At 56.4% G+C, this 23,065-nt stretch overlaps 1 protein-coding gene across 5 annotated transcripts in view; it reads right to left on the bottom strand.

Moving 5' to 3' along the window:
• Window positions 1-430: 430 nt before the first annotated feature.
• The window catches only part of DOCK6 (dedicator of cytokinesis 6), a 42,549-nt gene continuing 19,914 nt past the window's right edge, over window positions 431-23,065 (bottom strand). Inside the window, exons 19-50 of one of the 5 annotated variants that reach the window (XM_022557221.3) lie at window positions 22,481-22,567; window positions 21,834-22,065; window positions 21,422-21,583; window positions 20,570-20,733; window positions 19,796-19,900; window positions 17,547-17,639; window positions 17,207-17,302; window positions 16,328-16,468; window positions 13,240-13,353; window positions 12,876-13,046; window positions 12,387-12,526; window positions 12,130-12,299; window positions 9,799-9,959; window positions 9,345-9,527; window positions 9,109-9,235; window positions 8,720-8,804; window positions 8,465-8,561; window positions 8,196-8,330; window positions 7,483-7,635; window positions 7,143-7,301; window positions 6,927-7,027; window positions 6,054-6,246; window positions 5,810-5,953; window positions 4,543-4,674; window positions 4,432-4,446; window positions 3,000-3,125; window positions 2,794-2,883; window positions 2,230-2,466; window positions 1,733-1,876; window positions 1,545-1,651; window positions 1,119-1,280; window positions 431-674 (exon numbers count right to left, since the gene is read on the bottom strand). In XM_022557221.3, the coding sequence (XP_022412929.1) occupies window positions 632-674; window positions 1,119-1,280; window positions 1,545-1,651; window positions 1,733-1,876; window positions 2,230-2,466; window positions 2,794-2,883; window positions 3,000-3,125; window positions 4,432-4,446; window positions 4,543-4,674; window positions 5,810-5,953; window positions 6,054-6,246; window positions 6,927-7,027; window positions 7,143-7,301; window positions 7,483-7,635; window positions 8,196-8,330; window positions 8,465-8,561; window positions 8,720-8,804; window positions 9,109-9,235; window positions 9,345-9,527; window positions 9,799-9,959; window positions 12,130-12,299; window positions 12,387-12,526; window positions 12,876-13,046; window positions 13,240-13,353; window positions 16,328-16,468; window positions 17,207-17,302; window positions 17,547-17,639; window positions 19,796-19,900; window positions 20,570-20,733; window positions 21,422-21,583; window positions 21,834-22,065; window positions 22,481-22,567 (4,269 nt within the window). In that variant the 3' untranslated portion in view covers window positions 431-631. Of the gene's footprint in view, window positions 675-1,118; window positions 1,281-1,544; window positions 1,877-2,229; window positions 2,467-2,793; window positions 2,884-2,999; window positions 3,166-4,431; window positions 4,447-4,542; window positions 4,675-5,809; window positions 5,954-6,053; window positions 6,247-6,926; window positions 7,028-7,142; window positions 7,302-7,482; window positions 7,636-8,195; window positions 8,331-8,464; window positions 8,562-8,719; window positions 8,805-9,108; window positions 9,236-9,344; window positions 9,528-9,798; window positions 9,960-12,129; window positions 12,300-12,386; window positions 12,527-12,875; window positions 13,047-13,239; window positions 13,354-16,327; window positions 16,469-17,206; window positions 17,303-17,546; window positions 17,640-19,795; window positions 19,901-20,569; window positions 20,734-21,421; window positions 21,584-21,833; window positions 22,066-22,480; window positions 22,568-23,065 lie in introns of those variants that run through there. The other 4 variants (XM_089905449.1, XM_089905451.1, XM_022557223.3 and 1 more) reach the window with 4 other exon arrangements.

Raw genomic sequence — 23,065 nt, 5'->3', positions numbered from 1 at the left:
CTAACTCCACCAAGCCTTTACTTGCTGCCTCAGTTTCCCCATCTGTAAAATGGGGCTAAGAATGCTGCCTGCCTGATAGTGGTGTTAAGATGATTCTATAACCACGAGGCAGGGGCCTAATAGAGGTCCCTCAGGCAGAAAGGCCCATAAACGGGGCAGTGTCTTTGCGGGAGCCAATTATACAGGGCTGGGCACTTAACGAGAGTTTAATACATGTTACTATTATTCCCCCTGCACACATATGACATTGTCCTTTGTGTGTTGCCTTCCCCACTAGAATGTCAGCTCTACAAGGGCAGAAATTTGCATCCGTTGTCACTGCTGTGTCCCTGGCACCCAACTGGTTCTCAGTGTCTGTGCATCAACAATCAGGGTGTGCAGGTAGAGGGTGCACATGGGACCCAGCTCCCAGGGACCACACCACACAGGCTGTTTATAAAAACCATTTTAAATTAGAAAAGGTAAGAGGCATCAGTGCACACAGACGAGAACAGAGGGACAGAGGGCCCAGACCCATGTGCGATGTGGTCACCCCATGGCTGAGTGGGCAGTGGGGGAGACTGTCAGGAAGGCACAGACAGCTGAGTCCAGGGTGCTGGTTCCTCTGGGTGTGGCTTCAGGCCCTGTGGGCTCAGAGGTCAGCCTTCCGGAAACTTGCTCTGTTCAAGGAGTTCCTGGGGGAGGAGTGAAGTGGATCAACATGGCCACAGGGCCCCCAACTCCATAATGCTCCCCAGCCTCCTTCCCCTCCCCCTCTTCCTCCACCCTCCTCCTCCAAGGAGGTCTTCTATGGTCTTCCTGGCTCCTTTTTTTTACATTGGTTCTGATCTGACCATGGAATCAGAAATTCTCTCTTAGAATCCACCACTGGAGATGTGAATCACACCCATTTTACAGATGTGGAAACTGAGGCTCAGAAAAATGAAGTCACACACCTGGGAAATGATCAGAAACGGTTGCCCTGAGCTTGAGTATGTGTACGTGTCTGAGTAGTCACATGACTGTGCAAAGCCCTGAGCACCCGTGTTGATGTGCACGTGTATGACGGCCCCCACGCTCTGCCTGGCTTTGCCTGCCCCCTCTCTCCCTCTCTAGGGTGGGAGGCCTGGGTCAGGCACCTGAAGCCGGCTGTGTTTGGCGCCAGCAGCTGAGGCAGGCGCTGGGTGAGCAGAGGCTGCAGAGCCTCCCGCAGGCGGGAGTAGTTGCGCTCCAGCTCCCGGTGGTACTCCTTCTGGTCCGGCCCAATCAGGGCTTTGTTCTTCCGCAGCGCATCCTCGCACCTGAGGGAGGACCAGATGGCGGGAGATGCTCAGGGGCTGACACTCAGAAGACAAAGCAAGACCAGAGGCGGGGAGTTCGCGAGCTGGGGTCAGGCATGCAGAGGAGCCTATGATGGGGCTCCGGCAGGTGGATATGACTTCATGGAAATCAGAGAGGCTACAGTGGGGTGTCAGGTTGATAGACAGGCTGTGCCGGGGAGTCAGGTGGGCAGAGAGCCACGATGCGGGGGTCAGAGGGACTGCGCCTGGGGCGCTCAGGCCTACTTCTTGCAGAAGTCCTTGAAACAGAGCCGCAGCTTGTTGTGATGTCTGAAGAGCTTAGGGTCTTGCGGGATCTCGGCCAAAAACACCTGGGCCACCTCCAGTGGACCCTGTGGGGCGACAGGGGCTTGTGACGATGTCTGCACGGCCCCCGGGGGCCTCAGGCAGCCTGCATACCCCACCGACCGTGCCTGGTTTACAGTGGGCCCCACGGAGCCCTGCAGCACCATCTGTAGCATTTTGGCATCAGGCGGGTCCTGCTCGGTGGCGAAGGCCAGCTCCCGAGTCTTCTTCTGCATGTCCTCAATGGCCACCTCTACTGGCGTCAGCACTGTCTGGGGGGTGGAGGCGAGCAGGCGCACGTCGGGGCCTGAGGATGTGCTGACCCAACCCAGCACACGGCAGCTTGGACCCCAGCTGGGGGTGGACAGGGGTACAAGAGGCTGCAAGGAACCAGCTCTGGGGCTCCTGCCTGCTTGGGTCTGGCAGGGTGGGGGGTCGAGGTTCAGCTGCCTTTGTCTGGTTCTGATAACTCTGGTCTGGTTCTCGTCCAGCCTTGGGTCAGCAAGGTCTGGAAGGAGGGGTTTGAGTCTGCAGATTGGGGTCTGGGGGCCCCTGGCCTCCCTTGGTTTTGGGGGTCTCTGCACCTCCCCTCCCTGGGCCTCCCCCAGGCCTGGGCCCCGCCCACCTCCTCCCGGTGGCACACGCGGATTCGTGTCTTGATGTAGGGGAAGGCGTGGTCTGTGCTGAGCAGCGTCTTGCGCTTGTGCTGCTCGGGCAGCTCTCCGTGTGCGCGCCCGTCCGGCGTGAAGGGCGTGCAGAACAGGAAGGTTCGCAGCCCGTAGTTGCGGTCGAAGTAGGTCACCCGGTCCTTGAGCTCATAGGTGTCGAAGTGCGGCTCCACGTACGTGATCTGGATGTAGGCCTGGGGCACGGGGCTCAGGGGTGAGGCTCTCAGCCCCAAAACACACACCTGGGGCTTGCTGGCCTCCCGCAGGGGCCCCATCCCTGGAGAAAGGGGATTTGGGCCTCCTTGGGTCTGGGGGCTTTGGATCTGGGGTTCCCAGGTCTCCCTATATCTCCTTTGGATGTTTGGGAATTCCACGAGGAATAGGACGTGGGGTCCCCGAGGGAGATAAGCTTTGGAGTTTCCCAGAGATATAGGATTTGAGGGGCCACAGGATTACAGTACTTGGAGTCTCCCTGAATATAGGATTTTGGGGTCCCTGGGGGGATAGTAAGGAGTCCTCACCTTCTGGGGGTCCAGCTTGGTCTTGTCCACAGGGTTAGAATCTTTGATGATCTGGACCACGTCCTCCCCAAATCTCTCCGTGTAGAACTCCTGAGAACACGGGGCTGACTCACAGCTGCACAGCTGCAGCCCCAGTGCCCTGTCCCAGGGCACCCTGCCCCAGGGCAGCCCAGTGCCCTGTCCGCCCCCCCACCGCCAGGACGTGCCTCCAGCCGGTGTGAGATCTCGGCCAGCTTCGTGATGGATGGCTCCTTGTACACGAACTCCTGTTCATCTAGGTCACCGAAGCGGGCACCGTAGAAGCCCACGCGGAAATATGTCCCGAACACACGCTGGGGCTGTGGGAAAGCTGTTGTTGCCCAGGAGGCCCTGCTGGAGGTCCCCCTACGCCAGAGACACATGGGTCCTCAGGCCCCACGTGCAGAAGAGGTGGGCATGGGCGGAGGACCCCGGACACCCTAAGAACATCACATCACAGGCACAGGCAGGGGCATGGACCCACATGACTGCCAATTGCCCACACCCTCACTCTTTTTCCCCAGCCTGTCTCCTACCTCCCACAAATCTTTATTCTCATTTAACACAAACCCCTAGTTTCTGATTCTCCCTCATGACCCATGCAGTTCTTCAGAGTCTGGGTCTCAATATGAAATGAGAACTGGGGCTCTATTGCTCATAACTAGGTCCTCAATGCCTATAGGTCTGGGTATACAGTAGGTGCTCATATGCGTGAGTGACTGAGGGAAGGCGTGGCCGTTTCTTGCTCTGGGACAGAGGCTCTGGTTCCCTTGTTCCAGTGCATCCCCTCCCCTCCCAGATCTAAGTTTGCCAAGAAGGACCCCCTCCCTCCAGGTAGGCTACTTTTTACCGGGAAGGATGGGGGTGGCTCCATGTTCACTCACCAAGGCAGATCCAGGCAGGGTGAGATGGGCACCAGGAGATGGAGGTGGGGAGCAGGGGGCAGAGAGACAAAGTCATGGGTGAGGTCAGAGGTCACAGCCCCCAACCCCCAGAGTCCTGGTTATGCTACCCCATGAGAACTATTCCATGGGCAGAGACAGGAGATCCGGGGAGGGAGAGGACTTGCCCGCCCCGCCCAGCTCCCACCCAGTCCTCCCCCCTTGGTTCTGGGTTCCTGCCATCTTTGGCCAGAAAATTCTCCCCAAACTAGGAGATGCCTAAAAATAGACCCAACTAGGGGAGAGGCGGGAGAGGGGGGACATTAAATGGCAATGAGCAGAGATCCTGGGGGAAGCTGGGGAGACAGGGAGAGACAGAAACTGAGAGAGACACACAGAGAGAGTGATCAAGGAGAGAGGCAGAGACAGGGAGAGATGGACGGAAAGAGACCAAGAGACACAAAGAGAGAGAAAAAGAAACAGAGACAGAGGAAGTTGGAGGCCCCCCCTTCCAGGCAGTGACCAAGCTGGCCCTGCCTGAGGGAGGGGTGTCTCTGGAGAGCTCCCAGCTGGGTGAGTCACAGGCTGCCCTGGAGATCTGGGGCAGGGAGGGGGGCTCCGGGGGGAAGTAGTGGGGTGCGTCATCGCCCGCTGAGCCCCCGCGGCCAGGCAGCTGTGCTCCTCCAGCGCCCCCTGGTGGTCCCTGACCACTGTTGACCAGAGGCAGGTGTCCACTCACCTCCCAGCCGGAACTCTGTGGGTGGGGACAGAAGGGTCAAGGTCAGCTGAGCTCAGCAGGGGCCAGGGGCTGGGGCTGAGGGCAGGGTCTGAGAGGGCATCCTGGGCCCACCTGGTGCATGATCTTGGTGAAGGCCTCCTGCAGTTTGCCGTGCACAGCAGCCAGCTTCTTGTAGTCGCGGTGGGCTTCCAGGATGGGGATGAGGGTCTTGTAGACCTCATTCACTGCCTCGTAGAGCCCACCCTGGGGGTGGAACATCAGGATTTCCAGCACCAGCCCTGATCTTCTCTCCTGCCTGGAACAACCCTCCTTCCATGCTCCTACCCACCCTCCAGGGCGCCATCTTCCATCACTTCCTCCAGGAAGCCCACCCTGACCACACCTGCCCCAGATGGGGTACCAGCCTTTCCACTCAGCCCCTACAAACATCCTCTGTGGTCTCCACCATGCTTACTATGGACCCGGTGCTGTGTACATGTACACTCTACCCATGTTCCTTCATTGGTGGGAGGAGTCATCATCTTTTTCCATTCCTCAGAGGGGAAACTGAACTTCAGAGACGTGGAGGGGCTCCCCAGGGCCAGGACCTGAAGGTCGGCCCTTCTGGCATGGTGTCTAAAACCTCCACACCCAACTGCCTCCCGGCACGTGGTAATGGCCGCTCCTGAGTACCGCTGGCCCCCAGTCAGGGCCAGCATCGAGCCTGGCACACGGCAGGTATCCTGAGCTATTTGCTGACTGTTAGAGGTCTGTGTCTACCGTCTGGCTTACTCCCAAGGCCTGTGTCTCTGAGACTCCAGCAAAGTGATCATAATAATAAAAACAAAAATAATAAAAAAAAAAAACCTCTAGAAAAAAAGGAAAAAAAAAAAAGAAGGCTTGATGCAAAGAACTGAAACAGGATGGTAAATATAGGTGGTCACTGAATTTGAGTGCTGGATATGGGGGGTGGTGGGGATACAACTTTCTTTTATGTGTTCTTGAAATTTTTCATAACAAAAAAGAATTTTAGGGAATTCCCTAGTGGTCCAGTGGTTAGGACTCCACATTCTCACTGCAGGGGGGCCTGGGTTCAGTCCCCTTAGTCGGGGAACTAAGATCCTGCAAGCCACAGGGTGTGGCACAAAAAAAAAAAAAAAAAAAAAAAAAAAGAATTTTAAATGGTAACTGAATGTATTCAAGGCTTATTATATCCAGACCACGTGTCAAGGGTTTTATGGGGAAAAAGGCAGGTAACGGGGCCTCTGAGGGATCCCAATCCTTCTCCACAAATTCCCTGCCCAGAAAGGGTCCGGGCAGCAGCTTCACCTTGAGTCTCTGGGAGCGGGTATCGGGCCCATGAGCAGATGCATGATGCCGCCCCAGCCCCAGGCCTCACCATGGTGAAGTAGGCGGCCGCCTGTTCCAGCAGCCCCACCAGCCCCAGCTCCGTGAAGTGCTTCCCGGAACAGAAGCCCTCCTCATCGGGCGACAGGATGTCGTCAGAGATGGCGGACTCCTCCAGCACGTTGGACGAGATGTTCTGGGGTGGGAGGTGGCATCAGAGCCTGGTCCTCGGCCCACATGTGCCACCCCCTGCCCGCCACTACCCCACCCCCCATCCCCCCATCCCTGCCGCTCACCTGGAAGGAAACACAGCCCACAGGCAGGTGGCGGCTGTCCTCCAGCAGAGCGAGGTACTCGGCCACCAGGGCGGCCGCGTGAACCATGCACTGCGCAGCCTCCGCGTGGTTGCCCAGCTCCGCGTGCTTCCCCGCCATGTTCTGCAGCCATGTCAGCCGCAGGTCTGGGGAGCCCTGGTAGCCCCGGGCAATCCTAGAACCCAGGTGAGGGGGGATGTGAGGAGGATGGAGACTCACCTTGCCCCCCTGCTCACCCCTCACTTGTCCATCCCCTTCACCTGTGACCCCACCCATCTGCCCCAGCCAATCTCCTCACCTTTACCCCATTCACCTGTCTCCTAACTTATCCCACTCCTTACCTGTCCATCTCTTCATTACCCCCACAAGTGTCACTCTGGGTCTGCCCAGGCCCATCCCTTCTGTATGCCCCCTGCCTTCCCTGTCTCCATCACCCGGGCCCCCATCTCCCACTCCCCAGTTTCTTACTAAATACCCTTCACTCTCCTCCAAATCACTTGTTCCCCTAATCTGTCACCCCTTCATGGGTTAGCACCTCACCTGTCTCTCCCACCTGTCCCCCTCACTTATTCTTGTGCTCCTCTGTCATCCTCATCTGTATGTTCATCCGGCACCATTTTTACTTGCTCATTTACCTGCCCTCACCTGTCTGCTCACCTGGCCCCTCACCTGTCTGCCCTCTCACTTGGTCATCTTCACGTGTCTCCTCTCCTGGTCCCTCTTCACTTGTCCATCCTTACTTGTCTCTCTTATTACCTGTACGCTCACCTGCTCCCTCCCCACCTGTCCCTCTCACCACCTCCTCTCCCCTCGCCTGTCTGTGAATGGCTGAAGGTTCCAACCGGCCCTCCTCACCTGTACATGAGGTCAATGAGCATTTCCGGGTCCTCCTGATGCTCCTTCATCTTCACCGTGTCAGTCAGGATCATGTGCAAGTTGAACATCAGGTCCTGGACCTGGAGCGGGGGAATGGCCAAGAGTGACGGAGCCGAGGTGGTGGGGTCAGGGGTCAAGCATGGCAGGGCAAAGACCCTGGCTGCGGAAGGTGGGGCGGGGGTCCGGCGGGGTCACCTGCTCAGCAAAGGTGCTGTCCCGCAGCCCCACATCCTCCTCGGCATAGGTGAGGATGGTCTTGAGTGAACGTCGCAGGTGCTCTTCGCTGAAGTTCTGCGTTGTCCCCACCAGGGACGAAAGCGACATGGTCACTTGCATCTTCACGCGGGCAAAGTTCTGGGTGGGCCGGGGAGGAAGAGCATGCCTGACTGTGGACCTCGGACCCTCACACCAGAGCCTGCTCGACCCACTGACTTCACCCCTCTCCCCTCCTGCCGTGCGTCTACCGCGTCAAGACCCCTAGTCGGCCGCCCTCCCCAGAGCCGTAGATCACCCCCACCGCCACACCCCCACTTACGTTGCCAATCTCGAAATTCTGGCGCATGAGGAGGTAGAGGGAGGCGCTGGCGTGCGTACGGATGGCGCTGATGCGGCTGCCGCAGTGTCGCAGGAGCCTCAAGCAGAGGTCGGCACACAGCTCTGTGTCCTCCTCAAACAGCAGCTCTGGGAACTGGCCCCCAGGGCGGGACAGACACCAGTCAGCCCCTCCCCGTTCTGGCTCAGAAGGTCCCCGATGGGGACGTGGGCAGAAGCGTCGGTCTGTGTTCTGCCTTCTCTGGCCAAGCCCAGCAGGTTTTGGTGTCAGAGCTGGGTTTAAGCCCTTACTGTGTGACTCCGGGTGAGCAACTCTGCCACTCTGATCCTCGGTTCCCTCCTCTGCAAACTGTAGCTAAGGGGTGTCTGCCTGCCTCATGGGGCTGCTGAGCACGCAGCAGTTGCTCAATGAATGGGTTGTGACTGTTACTCTTTTTTTTTTCTTTTTTTTTTTTTTTGCGGTACGAGGGCCTCTCACTGTTGTGGCCTCTCCCGCTGCGGAGCACAGGCTCCGGACGCGCAGGCTCAGCTCAGCGGCCATGGCTCACGGGCCCAGCCGCTCCGCGGCATGTGGGATCTTCCCGGACCGGGGCACGAACCCGTGTCCCCTGCATCGGCAGGCGGACTCTCAACCACTGCGCCACCAGGGAAGCCCAACTGTTACTCTTAAGAAGCGTGGCTGTCAGAGGTACTCACCTTGGATACCAGGGCCCGCTGTGTGGCCAGGCCGTGCTGCAAGAAGAGGGCACTCTGGGCACTGCCCAGACTGTACAACACAACCTTCAGTACCGCGCCCAAGATACTCTCCCGGGCCTCTGACAGCATCACCGTCTGGGGGGCCAGAAATCCAGCTGTTAGAGACTGGGGTGGTTATGGAGTCAGGGAAGGAGAGGGATTCTGGAGTCAGAGATCACAAGGCCCTGTGGTGGGGACAGAGGTGAGGGAGGTGCTGGATCAAGCCCTACCTGCACGATGATCTCCAGTGTATCCAGAACCACCAGGCTTGCCTCGGTTGCCAGGTTCCCGTCCACCAAGGCCTCGTGTTCCATTTCATCCTTGGTCCTGGAGGGGACAGGAGGGATTGAGGGGGCCTCTCAGGGCCAGACTTCACCCCACGGCTGAGGTCTTTCCCCTCCCTCGGCTGCCCTGGGCGGGGGGGGGGGCACCAGTTCTCTGGACATTGGTCTAACCCCAGCAAACTACTTCCTGCCCACACCCACTTGTCCACACGGTCCGAGGTTTGTCTCCAGTGTGTGACGCTCTTCCGCCAGCGTACATTCTCCTGGTTCCCAAATGGGCTCCTCTCTGAGACACACAGGTCCATGTTCACAGATGTGCAAAAACAGAAAGACACACGTGACCATGAGAATGGATCCCACACACATGGGATCCCTGTGAGGACACTGGGTGACGTGGATGCTTGCGGAGTGGATGCAGTTAGACGTGAACAAGGAACATAGACACCCACGTGTACGGGGATAACGCGTCGACTTCTTTCTGGGAAAAGTAAGCCAAACAGAGGCAGAGATGGTCCCCGCCTTGGGGCCCCTGGTACAAAGGCTGGGAGGCACCGGGTAAGGGACGTGCATGGGGTACATCTCCCTCTCACCACGGCTCCGTCGCACCATCTCCTGTCGGGCTCCGATGGTGCCCAAGATAGCTTCCTCCAGCCGGGCCTTCATGTCCAGTGATTTCTTGAACGTGAGACTGTTGATACGTTCAAAGGCCTTTTTCCCCTGCAAGAACAGAGAATAAGTTCGAGGTTGACTCTGCTCTTTTCTGTGGGCTAACCTGGTCCTGCTTCTTGTGCCTCCTATACCCCAGTCCCCTGCCCACCCCTCGAACCTTGTATTCAAAGGCAGCCAGACAGAGGTACAGCAAGTCCAAGAGACGACCCAGCTGAGGGAGGGCCAGGTCCGCAGCCCAGCGCTGCAGCAGGGCTGGCTCAGCATTCTTCAAGACCCACAGCACACACACCAGCAAGGTCCGGCTAGACTCGGCAGAGAGGGCACAGCCTGAGCGAGCAGCCTGGGGACAGAGAGGGGACAGGGCACTCAGAAGGGAGAGAGGTGACTTTCATTTTTCTCCATATTAAGATGAGAACTGGCCAATTGATACTTCATTGCATAAATTTCATTACCAGGTTATTGGACACACAATGTCCAAAATACAATAAAAAAATCACAAGACATGTGAAGAGGCAGGAAGATGTGATTGATAAGGGAGAAAAGACATGAGACGCAGGCACAAAAACAATCAAATGTTGGATGGGGTCTCTGGGGACAAGGCTGGTACTCACTGTCGCTGGGCCCTGGGAGACGCTGGCCCGGGAGCCAGGGGCCAGGGGGCCACCAGCGATGGCCATGGCCACTGAGGGGTTGATGGTGCCTCCCATGTCCCCTTCCCCTTCTGTGTCTGAGTCGAGCATAGAGGCCAGTCTTGACCGCTGACCTGGACCCTCTGGGACGAGAAAAGAATGAGACCGTGGTTAAGTGCTGTCTCTGTCTCAGATTTCAGCTCACAGGTCACCTCCTCAGGGAAGCCTTCCCTGATTCCACCCCCCAGACCAGGGTGGAGTCTCTAGTTATTGACTCCCAGAGCTCACTTATTGTACTTGTAATTAGATACATGCATCATGCAACTGTTTCTAAGATCCACAAAGGCCTGGACTATATCTGCTCTGGCCACTCTAAACTCAACACTTAGAACCGTGGCCTGGTGCACAGGAGCAGTCGTTGCAGAGATGACGACGATGATGATGATGGCAATGGTGACAACCACAAAAATAAATGCTGCTGCTATTGTTATAGCACCAGCTGGCGCTTACATAGCATTTCCTGTGTCAGGTGCTGTTCTAAGCACTTTAACAATATTAACTCTTACTCTTCAAGACAACCCAATGAGATAAGCCCTTTTATCACCCTTACTCTGTGGAAGAAGAAACTGAGGCACAGAGAGGTTAAGTTACTTTCCTGGGGTCACACAGTAGGTAGATGGTAGAGCTAGGATTTTAATCTAAACAGTCTGGTTCCAAAATCTCTGATCTTGGACTTCCCCGGTGGCACAGTGGTTAAGAATCCACCTGCCAATGCAGGGGACACAGGTTCAGTCCCTGGTCCAGGAAGATTCCCACATGCCACGGAGCCACTAAGCCCGTACGCCACAACTACTGAGCCTGTGCTCTAGAGCCCACGTGCCATAACTACTGAAGCCTACACGCCTAAAGCCTGTGCTCCGCAACAAGAGAAGCCACTGCAATAAGAAGCCCGTGCACCGCAACGAAGAGTGGCCCCCGCTCACTGCAACTTCAGAAAGCCCGTGCACAGCAACGAAGACACAACACAGCCAAAAAAAAAAAGAAAAAAAAAAATCTCTGATTTTAAAAGAGTACTCTCTCCACTCCCCCCTCCCAAAAAAACACAGTCTCATCAGAGAGAGAGAGTTGCTGCCAACAAATACAGAACAGGTTTCACTCCAGAGAGTCTTGAAATAAAAGGTCAAAGTCAACTGAGTTTTACTAAAGCTCCAGCCCAGTTTAACCTAGCTGAATTCCTGACTGGATTGAGGTGATCAGCCCCTTATCCTAGCTGCCTAAGAGAGAGAAAGGGGAGTGCTCACTGGGAAGAGAAGACATTGCTTCAGTCCTGATGTTCCTTTTACATGCAATGTCCAAAATACAATACAAAATCAGAAGATGTGAAGAGGCAGGAAAAGGTGACTGATAAGGGAGAAAAGACAATAGAAGCAGGCACAGAAATGATCAAATGTTGAAGTGAGCAAAACTTTAAAATAAAAAATAAAAAAGATGCACAAACATGGGTTAAAAAAATGGAGAATTTCAGCAGAGAACTAGAATCTACAACAACCAACAAAATCAAAATTTACAACTGGAAAATATAAAATTTGAAATTCAGAACTCAATGGAGGGGATTAATACAAGACCAGACACAGCAGAAGACAGAAGTAGTGAGCTCAAACACATGTGAATAGAAAGTTTCCCAACTCAAGCACAGGGAGCAAACAGAATGAAAACCAGAACAGAGCACAGCAGACACTTGTAACATGATCATAAAGGTCTAACATACGTGTAGTTGGAGTCTCAGGAGGAGAGAAGAGAGAAAACGAGGCAGAAAAAAAAATTCAAGAGATAACAACTGAGAGTTTCCCCCGAATGACGAAGGGGATCAACCCACCAATCCCAGGTCTGTGTTTCCAACCATTGAACACACTTGTCCATCAGTGGTGTCAATCAAAGTGCATATAAATGAACGAACACAGGGCTCCAACTGATGTTCCCCACCTTTCCCTCCTCACACCTCTTTCTAGAAGATGACTCATCTCCCATTTATTGCACGCTGACAATATCCCAGTACTACACGTCCTCAGATTTTCACATAATCCTAGGAAGTAGTTGGTGCTACCACTGTCTCCATTTTACAGGTGATAAATCTGAGGCTCAGAGAGGTTAATGGCTTTCTTGGGGCCCCACAGCAGGACTTGAACCCACTCCTCTGATCCTAACACCCATGTTTTTACTCCTAACATGCTCGCCCACCTTTCCCGATCTGAGCCTTGTGGGATCAATCAGGCCCCCAGATTGTGGGACCCCACCCCTCCTTGCCCTGCTGACCAGCAAAGTCATGCAGCCGTGGCAGTGTGTCCCGCGCCAGTGACAGCAGTGGCAGGTATAGCTCGGCCACCCGGGCCTTCACAGTGGCCTCGGCGTAGCGGGGGTCAGCATCATGACCACAGAGCAGGCTGTGGACAGCACTGATGGCCTTCTTGTGCAGCAGGGACGCCCTGTGGGGTAGTGAGGTGCTCAGGACAGAGTGGGTGTGGCTCCTGGACCTTCCTCCCGCCCCACGGCCAGGCAGGGCCTGTGCTCACCCCTCGGCCTCAGGTTCCAGGGCCAGGGCCAGTTCCGTCAGCAGGAGCCCAGCCAGGAAGTGCTGCTGCCGGAACGACCCACTCAGCTCGAACATGCTGATCACCTTGGGGTCTGGGGCCTGGCTGGAAAAGGTGGAGCTCTGGAGAGGGGGACAAAGCAAGGGACCAGGGGCCAAGGGTCAGAGGTGAGAGGTTAGGGTTAACTCATCTGTGAGATGACAGGGCACAGGGTCCAAAGTCAGAGATTTGAGAAATGGCAGATGGAACGCCAGTCTGGGAGTTAGGATTTAGGGGTGAGAAATCAGAAGCTGGTCCTCCCAGGAAACTGCTGAGAATGCAGGGTCAGAGGTGAAGGGTCAGAGGTAAGGGGTCAGTCCCCTGGGCAGTGGCCTATTGCAAAATGGACAGAGATGAGGGAACCACACAAGAAGGGCTGAAAGGTAAGAGGTCATAGGTAAAGAAGAGGAAGCAGATGTGAGGCCAGCCCACCTGCGAGGTGGTGGAAGATACGGAGGGTGAGGGTGAGGCCGGGGGCGACAGGGGGCAGCAAGGGAGGTTGAGGGTCACGTAGTGCTCATGGCCGCATAGGATGCGGGTGAAGTCCATGCGCAGGGTCAGCAGCACCGCCGGGTTGGGAGCCGACTGCAGCCGTGTGGCCACCTGCGGGGGAGGGTTCAGCGGGTGACACTATGCTGATCTGCCCACCAATCCACACCACCCCCTGCCATGTCCCCGCAGGTGTGCTGTCCCCTCCAAGTCCCCCACAGGTATGCCGTCCCCACCACATCCCCGCAGGTGTGTTGTTCCCACCACGTCTCTGCAGGTGTGCCATTCCCACCACGCCCACCCCTACCTGCTTGTAGTGAGCCCGGACCAGGCTGAAGACAAAGCCGCGGTCCACCAGGGACAGCAGATCACTGAGGAAGAAGGCCAGGCTGGCGTTGAGGTGCTCGGCCAGCTCCACGTCCTGGGGGAACAGGGCCTGTCAGCCCATGCCCACCCACCCCATCAAGCCTCCATCCCTGCCCTTGGCCTGGCTCTTGCCAAGGCCACCAGTGACCCCTAAGAGCCGTGTCACTGCCCGAAACCCTTGGGTCTCCTCGACACGCCCTTGTCTCTAGGCTCCGGACTCCCAGGCTTCCTGGTTGTCCTCCTCCCTCTGACTAGCCCTTCCCTTCCCCACAGTTAGTGTCTACCCTCCACCCGGCTCTGTTGAGGACACTCTTTTTTATTCTCTCACCACATTTGAGTAACACAACACAGATGGCAGAGACTGGCTGCTGACCCCCTACCATATCCTCTCACAGGTATTGGGACACTTTTTCAGAGTTCAGAGCTGGGGAGGGACTACATTTCCCAGCCTCCCATGCAGCTGAGAACAATCATGTGACCACATTTTGGCCAATGGGATTTGAGAGGAATGATGTAGCCACTTAAACAGAAGGGGCAGGTCCTCCGGTTTCCAGAGCCTGTAATGCCTGATGTGGCAGGTACCATGATGAACTGAGATGGCCAGGCCCACACCGTGGAGCACCCCCGTAGCCCACCTATGCTCAGAAATAAACTTTGGTCACATTTAAACCATTTGTGATGATGTTCAAGCAAATTAACCTTTGCCCTAACTGATAAACCCTAAGAAATCATTTAACAAGCATCTACTATGTACCAAGTCTTGTGAAAAAAATAGACATGGTCCCTGCTGATTGTCCAGCTCTCAGTCTCATGGGGGGGGGGGGAGATGGGGGATAAGAGTATTCCAGATAGCTCTATGTGTTTCAAAGACAACTAACAGGGTGCTATTTCAAGAGAAGCCTGAAGGGTGAGCAAGAGCCCAGGGGAGAAAGGCGTTCTGAAGAGAGGGAACAGTAAGTGCAAAGGCCCTGGAGCAGGAAGCGCCTGGCAAGTGTGAGGAACGACAAGGAAGGAGGCTCCCATGGCCTCAAGGCCCAGCTGCCCTCCTGCTTTCGGGAGCTACTCTTGGCCTCACAAGTTAGCCTCGGTGGCCCGCAGTTCCCTGTAACCCAAAGAAACAAAATACAAAATCCACCTGAGCTCTGAGTCCTCAAGTGGGGCAGAGGCTTGTGCGTGGAGCCTGATACAGTTGGTGCTCCATAAATGTCAAGTGAAGGAATGAAACCGCTGTGGCCCGTCACTGATACCCCCCCAGCACTGTGACGAAGGTGCTTCTCAAGGGCATTGTTCTTCCCTGCAGCCCTTTTTTTTTTTTTTTTTAAAGAAGATGTTGGGGTTAGGAGTTTATTAATTAATTAATTTATTTTTGCTGTGTTGGGTCTTCGTTTCTGTGCGAGGGCTTTCTCTAGTTGTGGCAAGCGGGGGCCACTCTTCATCACGGTGCGCGGGCCTCTCACTGTCGCGGCCTCTCTTGTTGCGGAGCACAGGCTCCAGACGCGCAGGCTCAGTAGTTGTGGCTCACGGGCCTAGTTGCTCCGCGGCATGTGGGATCCTCCCAGACCAGGGCTCGAACCCGTGTCCCCCGCAGGCAGATTCTCAACCATTACGGCACCAGGGAAGCCCCTTCCTGCAGCCCTTTTGAGGAGGGTTTCCTCATAATCTGGATCAGCCTCCGGGAACTCAGCCCTTGGGGAGGCTCTAGTGAAACAAGGTTAAAACCTTTGAGACCAGCCCAGAGGTCGTGGGGGATTGCACAAGGGCCAGCTTGGGCCAACCAGCATTTCAAAAATCTGGAAAATTCCCATCAAATCCGAAGTCCCCTCTCTCTTTAAAAATCAGACATTCTGGCACATGCCCTCTGGTCCACCATAAGCCCCACTCCCCCAACTGAAGCTGGTGGTGAGGGTTCAAATCCCCATTCTGCCCATTCCCACTTATATGGTATCAAGTTGTTACTCAGTCATTCTTTGCCTCCGTTTCTCCAACAGTATAATGGAGGAAACAATACTCCTAACTTCATGGAGTTGTTGCGAGAGTTTAATGTGATCCATCTGAAGTATTTAGGTAGGGGCTTCCCTGGTGGTACAGTGTTAAGAATCCACCTGCCAATGCAGGGGACATGGGTTTGAGGCCTGGTCCGGGAAGATCCTACATGCCGCGGAGCAACTAAGCCCGTGCACCACAACTACTGAGCCTGCATGCCCCAACTACTGAAGCCTGCGTTCCTAGAGCCCGTGCTCCGCAACAAGAGAAGACACTGCAATGAGAAGCCCGTGCACCGCAATAAAGAGTAGCCCCCGCTCGCCACAGCTAGAGAAAGCCCGCGCACAGCAATGGAGACCCAGTGCAGCCAAAAATAAACAAATAAAAACAAATAAATTTTAAAAATAAAAATAAAGTATTTAAGTACACAGTAAGTGCTCAATAAATGCATAATTTTATTACTATTATCACTGTCTGCCCAGCTTCTGTGAGCACTGGAATTAATGGTCCAGGGCCTGGATAACCATCAAGGTCTCGGAACATCAACATCCATTTACTGAGTACTTACTGTATACTGATACTGTGCTAAGGGCTAATGCATCTGCCCTGTCACCTCTCTGCCTTCACCAACTCCCACTCTCCACTTTGTTCGCTTCACCCCAGCCACTCACCTCCTCACTGCTCCTCTGACAGTGGCACGGTCCTGCCTCAGGGCCTTTGCACTTGCTGTTCCCCCCCTGACTGGAATGCTCTTCCCCCAGATATCACATAGATTGTTCCCTCACGTCCTTCAAGTCTTCCCCTAAAAGTCAGCTCCGTGAGGGTAAGGAACTGGGTCTGTTTTGTTCACTGCTGTGTCTCTAGTTCCCAGCACAGGGCTGTGCTTAAGAAATAGATGTTGCGTGAACAGACTGATTCAGCAAATGGGATTCGTGGTCTTGTAGCCAGGAGGCACTGGACAGGACTGATGCCTCATGTGGCTGGCTCTATGTCCTCCCTAAGCACCCCTGCCCCACTCTCCCTCCATGGAGGCCCCTCCCCCTTACCTTGTGGACACGGGTGATGACCTCCAGGCCCACAGAGCCCACCAGGGCAGCAATGTCATCCAGGAAGCGCCCAGGGAAGCGAAGCTTGCGGGGTGTGTCCAGCTTCTGGCCCAGAAGCAGGTGCAGCGCCATGCTTTTCACCTGGGGGTGGGGCAAGAGGGTGGGGGCTGGGTCTTGAGGGGCTGTGGGTGGAAGCCACCTGCCAGAAGGGAGCAGATTGGTGGGCTGTGAGTGGTGGCTTGAAGTGGGCTAAAGGTGGGCATGAGGGATCCTGGATGTGGCTTGAGCCCTGTAGTTATGGGGTGAGAGTGGGGCCTGATAGCTGTGGGGAGGGCCCAAGAACTGTGGGTGGGACTTTGCAGGTTGTGGGTGGGGCTTGAGAAGGACATGGGTGCTAGGCAGAGGGGTGGGAGGCTGAGAGAGTATGGGTGGGGCTAGAGCAGGTCTCCAAGGGTCAACGTCTGACTGTAGGTAGGAGGGTGGGGCTTGAAGGCCCACCAGATTGAGGGGGGACGGCTGTAGTCAGGAGGAATAGTTCAAGGCACCTCTTGAAGAGTTTGGGGGATGTCTCAAGTCTCATCCCAACAGTTTCCTTCTCTCTCTTGCAGGGGAGGCCTCCTTGCTAGTTGGGGGTCTCTCAATGGTCTTATAGGGAAGGTGGGTAGTGGGGATCCTTCTCACTGTGGAAGGCGTTTCAGGTAACTTTCAGGGCGCCTCTCCAGGGAGAGATTCCCTTAGGTATCTCTTATCTCTCTCTACGTGCGGGTCTCTTGGGGCTACTTCTCAGGGGGCTTAGGTACAATCTCAGGGGGCTTCTCTCCCCAAGGAGAGTCTCCCCTGGGGGCCCCTTGTTCTTGGGCGGGGAGGAGGGCGTCTCACCATGAGCTGGAAGAAGAACCAGGCATGCTGCAGGACAGCCTCACGCACGGCACTGCCGCTGACCACCCACTGCAGGGCCAGCTCCTCGTGAAGCAGCTGGGGGCAGGGGCAGGGATCACAGAGAGCAGAGGAGCCCACCCCGTACCCCTGTCTGGAGGGCGTGACAGGGGAGGATGCAGCTGGAGGGCTCGGGATTAGAGCAGCGAGAGGCCATGCAGGAGGAAAGGGGCCAGAAGGAGTCAATGTGCCCTTTCCCCGGGCTCTCCAGACCCTGCTGGGCTCGAGGGCAAGGGAGCTCTGGACCCCAAAATGGAGTCACCCACCCCCTGCCTCCCACTACCTTCTGCACAGTGGGTCTCGGCTGGGTGGCTGGTGGGGTTGAGGAGGAGCCCTCGAGGTAGGAAGAGGTTCGGCTAGAGCTGCGGTCGATGGCCTATGATGGGATGACGAGGGGATGGGATGGCGAGGGGGGTCAGAGTGGGTGCAGGCGGTATGGATAGAGGAGAGGGACAGTCGGCGTGGATGGAGGAAAGACATGGCCGTGTGGACAGACAGCGGGGACGTGGATGGGGAGAGCCGTGTTAATAAAGACAGAAGTGTGTGGGAGCGGATGGAGAGAGTAAGAATGTGATGGAAGAGACAAGAAGAAGCAAGACAGGGGACAAGGAGGGGACAAGCAGGGTGAACGGAACAGGCAAGAATGTGGACAGGAACCCGTCAGATGGAGCAGGACCCAGCAGACAAAGATAAGAGAAAAGACATGGGAGGAGTGGAGGTGGGGAGGGTAAAATCAGTGTAGACGGAGAAGAGAACGTGGTCAGAGGAGGTGAGTCAAGTGGGGACGAGGACGGAGAGTGTGTGTGAGTCCGTGAGTCCAGGGATGGACAGAGGAGGCGGAGGGCACCAGGGTGGAGGAGGAAGAGTGTAGACAGGGGTGTAGAGTATAGACAAAAGGGATTAAAGGGAGGATGGAGGAGGAGAAACAAGAAAAAGAAAGATAAGGACAGAGGAGGTGAGATGGTGATGAGAGGCAGTGGGAGCAGCCAAGAGAGCCCCAGTTTCCAGGCCTGGCCCCGCTCCAGCCTTGCTTGGGGCCTTGCCAGGCCTCAGTGTCCCCATCTGTGAAATGGGCATGAGGTGCTCAAGCTCCACTCTCCCCGCCTCCTTTGCTGGTCAGGTGAGGCCGCTGACAGAGAGAGGAGGCCCAGTGACGGAGCTGGACCGGCCCTGGAAACTGCCCAGGTCCTTGCCTTGGCCGTGGGGGCCCCCCCAGCTCCCACAGTCCCAGCCACACGCCCTGGGCTCCTCAGCCCGCATCAGATGGGCCATCTACTGCAAAGGCCAGCCTCACTGCCGCCTCCTGCCTGGAATGCCTGCCCTCCTGCCACCTTGTCACCTCTTATGTGCTCTTTCAGGCCCAGCCGACACCCCAGAGAACTGAGGGCACTGGTGGGGAGACCCGTTAAAAACATGGGGGGACTGGAAAGGCCCATGAACCCAGACTCCCAGCAAATCTTAGAAGACTGTCGAAAAGTCCCCCTGCTCGTGCTGTGAACAGTTCCCTGGCTGCCATGCGGTGCAGGTTGCCTAGGTGACAGGTACAGAGCTGGAACATGGCCTGGGGCCAGGTATGCAGGGAATCCAGTCCTTGGTGCCCAGGGGCCTCTGAGCTTGGTTCCAACCTCTGCATATGCCTTTCCCTCCATCTGGAACACCCACCCTTCACTGGCTGGCTCTATCTTACCCTTCAGGTACCAGCAAAAATGTCACCTCCCGGGAGAGGCTCCCCAGACCACCCAGAGGGAGGCTGGTGGCCTGTTTCAGTTCGTTTCCTTTCAGGTATTTTCACCCCCTGCACTTATATATTCATGTGTTTGTTTGATGGGTGTCTATCTCCCCGACTAGCCAGTAACTCAGGGATGAAGCTGGGTTGAGGATCTATCTCCCCAACAAAATCTTGCCTGTGATGCCCTAACTCCCTCCCAGGCTCGGACCGCTGCACTGAATAGCAAGTCTTCACTTCTGAAAATTCAGAACCTGGGGCGCAGGAGGAGCCCACAGCAGAACCAGGACTTGATCCCGATCCAGGGTCTGATGGCAAAGCCCCTCCCCACACCAGGTCCCAGGAAGGGGCAAAGCAAAGGAAGCTGCCCACAGGGGTCGCTCTGCCTGAAACGGGGTTGGGGAGCCCAGAGGTTCAGTTCCATCCCCTGGGCGTCATTCAGGCTGCTGTGTCAAGGGGACAGTTGAGAGTCTCCCGAACAGAGTGGATTAAAGGGAGAGAAACAGGCCATGCGGGACAGTGAGGTTAGAGTGGCTAAATGTGCACATCATTTGCATGCTATTTGCATACCACCCTGCCCCTTCTGTCTCTGCCTGAGGCTGTGGTCTGTGTGGCAGCAAAAGGCTGGTTAAGATGACCCTGTGTTGCCTACAACATCCCCTCACAGCCCCAAACAAAGGCGGGGGGGGGGGTCCCGGTGCCTCCTCCAGGCAGCCCCCTTAGGTTAGTCAGCCCCAGCCAGGAAGGTGGGAGGAGCTCATGCTGAGGTGGGGTGACACACGTGCAGGGGCAGGCAGGGAGGGCACCTGTCTGGGGTCGGCCCCACAATAAGGGGGTGCCCGTCGCAGCACCGCCTTGCTGCCTCCTGGAGCATAAGCAGAATTCACCCAGGAGTGTGAGCGGTCGATACCCTGGAGATACACGGATAAGTGGTAGCATCTATGGGCAGAGGGCAGGGAAACCAGCGTGAAACACCAAGCGTGCTCACTGTCCTGGGCCACACGTGTGCCCACGTGGACACCCACACGCAACCCTGGAATATGTGTGTGTGCGCAAATGCGCATGGGGTGCACACGTATATGCCTCCCGCATACGTCTGTGCATGGAACGCATGAGTACATGCACCCGCGTTCCCATGTGCGTGGGGTGCGTGCATATACGTGCCCCGTGTACGTACATGCATAGGGTACACGTGGAAATGCACCACTGCGCTATGTACATGGTGCTCTTTTTTCAAGATCCAGTCACCTGTCCTTGGGTCAGCCTAAGAGTCCGAGTCACAGCTCCCAACCTGTGACAGCCAGGGCCCAACCCTAATGTCCAGGGTCAAGTCTATTTTTTTTTGGCCAGTCTGTGTGGCTTGCAGGATCTTAGTTCCCTGACCAGGGATGGAACCCACACCCTTGGCAGTGAGAGCTTGGAGTCCTAACCACTGGACCGCCAGGGAATAACCCAGGGTCAAGTCTTCATCCATGCTGTTGGCTGTCTTTCCTATCCTCTGTCAATACTGAGATCTTTCACCTGCCCACCTGGCAGCCATGACCACTGAGGCTGGAGAGAGCAGGGGCCCCTTGCCCTACCTTGCTGGCCAGGATGCGGGAGACCTCGTCATCCACGGAGCCAGGGGCCACGGCCAGGTCAGGGTTGCTGCTGCTGATACTCTTAGAGCGGGCCAGGTAGAGGCTTGCGGGGCGGCCAGGGCCATGGGCCAGCGTGGCAGGCTGCAGCGTCACTGGAGGGGCCCCTGATGATAGAAGGAATATGCTCAGCCCCCTGCCCACCTGCCCTCATGACCCCCTGCCCCTTACCAGTCAGCTGCCTTTGGCGAAGTCACTTTCTTTCTCTGAACCTCTAGGTTTTTCACCTGTAAAATGGGTGTGGTAATGGCTCTGCCTCACAGCAATTTTGGGGAGAATCAAAAACACTGAGAACGGTGCCTGGCACGTTATAAGTCTTAGTGCTGATCGTTAATTATTTAGCAAATGAAAAAAAATCCAACTTTATTGAGCGCTCTGTGTGCCAAGCATTTTGCATGGATTACTATGCCATTGACTACTACTAGCACCCCTGTGAGAGGCACTATTATTATCATCGTTTTATAGATGGGAAAACAGGCCCAGAGAGGTCAAGTCACTGGCCCAGAGTCACAGAGCTTGTAGGCAGAACTGAGATTCAAACCCAGACAGCTCTGCTTGAGTCCCTGCTTGCTGACTGGCTGAATCACATGCCACTCAAGTTTACAAAGACCACACCCCTGGGGCTGGGGCAAAAAGTTCTCTCTCTCTCTCTCTCTCTCTCTCTCTCTCCTGTAAATTGCCTAAATCAACCAAAGCCTGTGCAGCCTCAGGACCTTTGCACATGCCCTTCCCTTTGCTTGGGATGCTCTGCTCCCAGGTATTGCCCGTGCCCCAGGGTCTCCCACCAACACTCACCGCCTGGGAGGCTGGGCTCCGTGCCAGGCAGTCGGAAGGCATAGTAGACATAGGCAGCCAGCAGTGGGCAGTGACCACGGGCATCCTGGGCAGCCTCCAGGCTCCGGTGGACGAGGCTGACTACATGAGCCATTGCTTCAAAGGCTACACGACCCAGGTTTACTGCCGGGCAGAAAAGAGGTCAAGTTCCAGGTCCCAGGGCTTCCTACTTCCCCAGGGAAGAGACTTCAGGGTCCAAGGGGCTCACGTGGCCATCAAAAAGTCAGGGGACTAGGGGACTGAGGGGCCATTTTTCAGATTGGAAAACTGAGGCCAGAGAGATAAATGGGCTATGGGAGGTCACCCAGGACCAGGGGACCCAAGGCCCATTCTCCAGATGGGGAAACTAAGGTATGAGGCTGTGCCCACGCACCGATCTGGCCGCCGATGATCGGGGGCCGCACGACCAGGCGTACGAGCTTGTCCAGTACGTGGTGGGAGAAGGCGACAAGGGGTTCAGGGCTGGCGAGTCGCAGGGCCACCAGGCTGGCCCGCAGCTCCTGTTCCACGGTGCTCTCGCTCAGCACGGCATCCTTGAGCCGGAATGGAAAGGCCCCTTCCTCCAGGACGTGCACCAGGGTGAAGAATTTGTCCAGGTAGGGGTCCTGGTGGGAGACCAGGGGTGAGCAGGGCGAGGCCAGGGCCCCCAGTCCAGAAAGGGCCCAGGGGATCGAGTGCGAGGCTGAGTAGGCTGGGACACCAAGGCTTGGGATCAGTGAAGGGAAAATACATGAGAAAAGGGACAAGACGGTAGATCAAGAAGAAAAGGAAAAGATGGGGAGTGATCACAGAAATAACAAGGGACAGATCGGGTGGGGGGAGGAGAGACCATGCAAAGGCCAAAGCTCCAGCTAGGACGGCCACTGGCACGGCTGCCCCCGCCTGAGTCAGCAACTTCCCTGGAGCCTGGCCCCGCTGACCAAAGTCGTGTCCAATGGCCCGAAGCCAGGCCTCCCTGGTCAGTGGAAACTGTTGCCCAACCCCAGGGCCGGACTCCTGGGCTCTGGCCCCACCCCCTACCTGGGGGTGCACAGACGACACAGCCGTGAGTTCCACGCTGAACACACCCTTGTGGCCATCCACCCAGCGCATGCCCGGCAGCGCCACCTGCGGGAGGGACACACCAAGTGGGCACCGGCCGGCCCTCCCCACGGCTCAGGCCACCAGCCTCAGCCATTGCGACACTGTGGCCTGAGCACAGCCCCGCCCCAGGGAGCCACCTGGCACCCTGCCCCTGGGCCCCGCCCAACCCAGAGATGGGGGCAGATGAAGGGGAGCGCTACGGGGGTCCACCGGGCAGGCCGGAAGCCTGGGATGCTCACGGGAGAATGGAAACCCAGAGTGACTGTTATTGGAGGGAATGAACAGGAAATAGCATGATGGGAGGACTCCAGGTCCCCGGGGTGCAAATTAAAGGCTATGTGGGAGGGTGACAGAACATTCGCATGGGGAGGGGGTGCTCTAGGGACAGTGATTAGAGAGGCAAGCAGGGCTGCAAGTGGGGGGCTGCAGCGGAGAGGCAGTGGAATCTCACTATGGAACAGTGAGTGCAGAGGCAGGGGAGGGGGCAGTAATGAGGCAGGGCTAGTCGGGGACAGGGAGGGA

This window comes from Delphinapterus leucas, unplaced genomic scaffold, assembly GCF_059928025.1.
Source record: "Delphinapterus leucas isolate spDelLeu-1000000601 "Yukka" unplaced genomic scaffold, BTC_Dleu_Yukka2 spDelLeu_asBTCV2_sq25, whole genome shotgun sequence".
NCBI classification, from domain to species: Eukaryota; Metazoa; Chordata; class Mammalia; order Artiodactyla; family Monodontidae; genus Delphinapterus; species Delphinapterus leucas.
The sequence above is the reverse complement of the archived record's forward strand: the minus strand, read 5'-3'. Positions and strand labels throughout refer to the sequence as shown.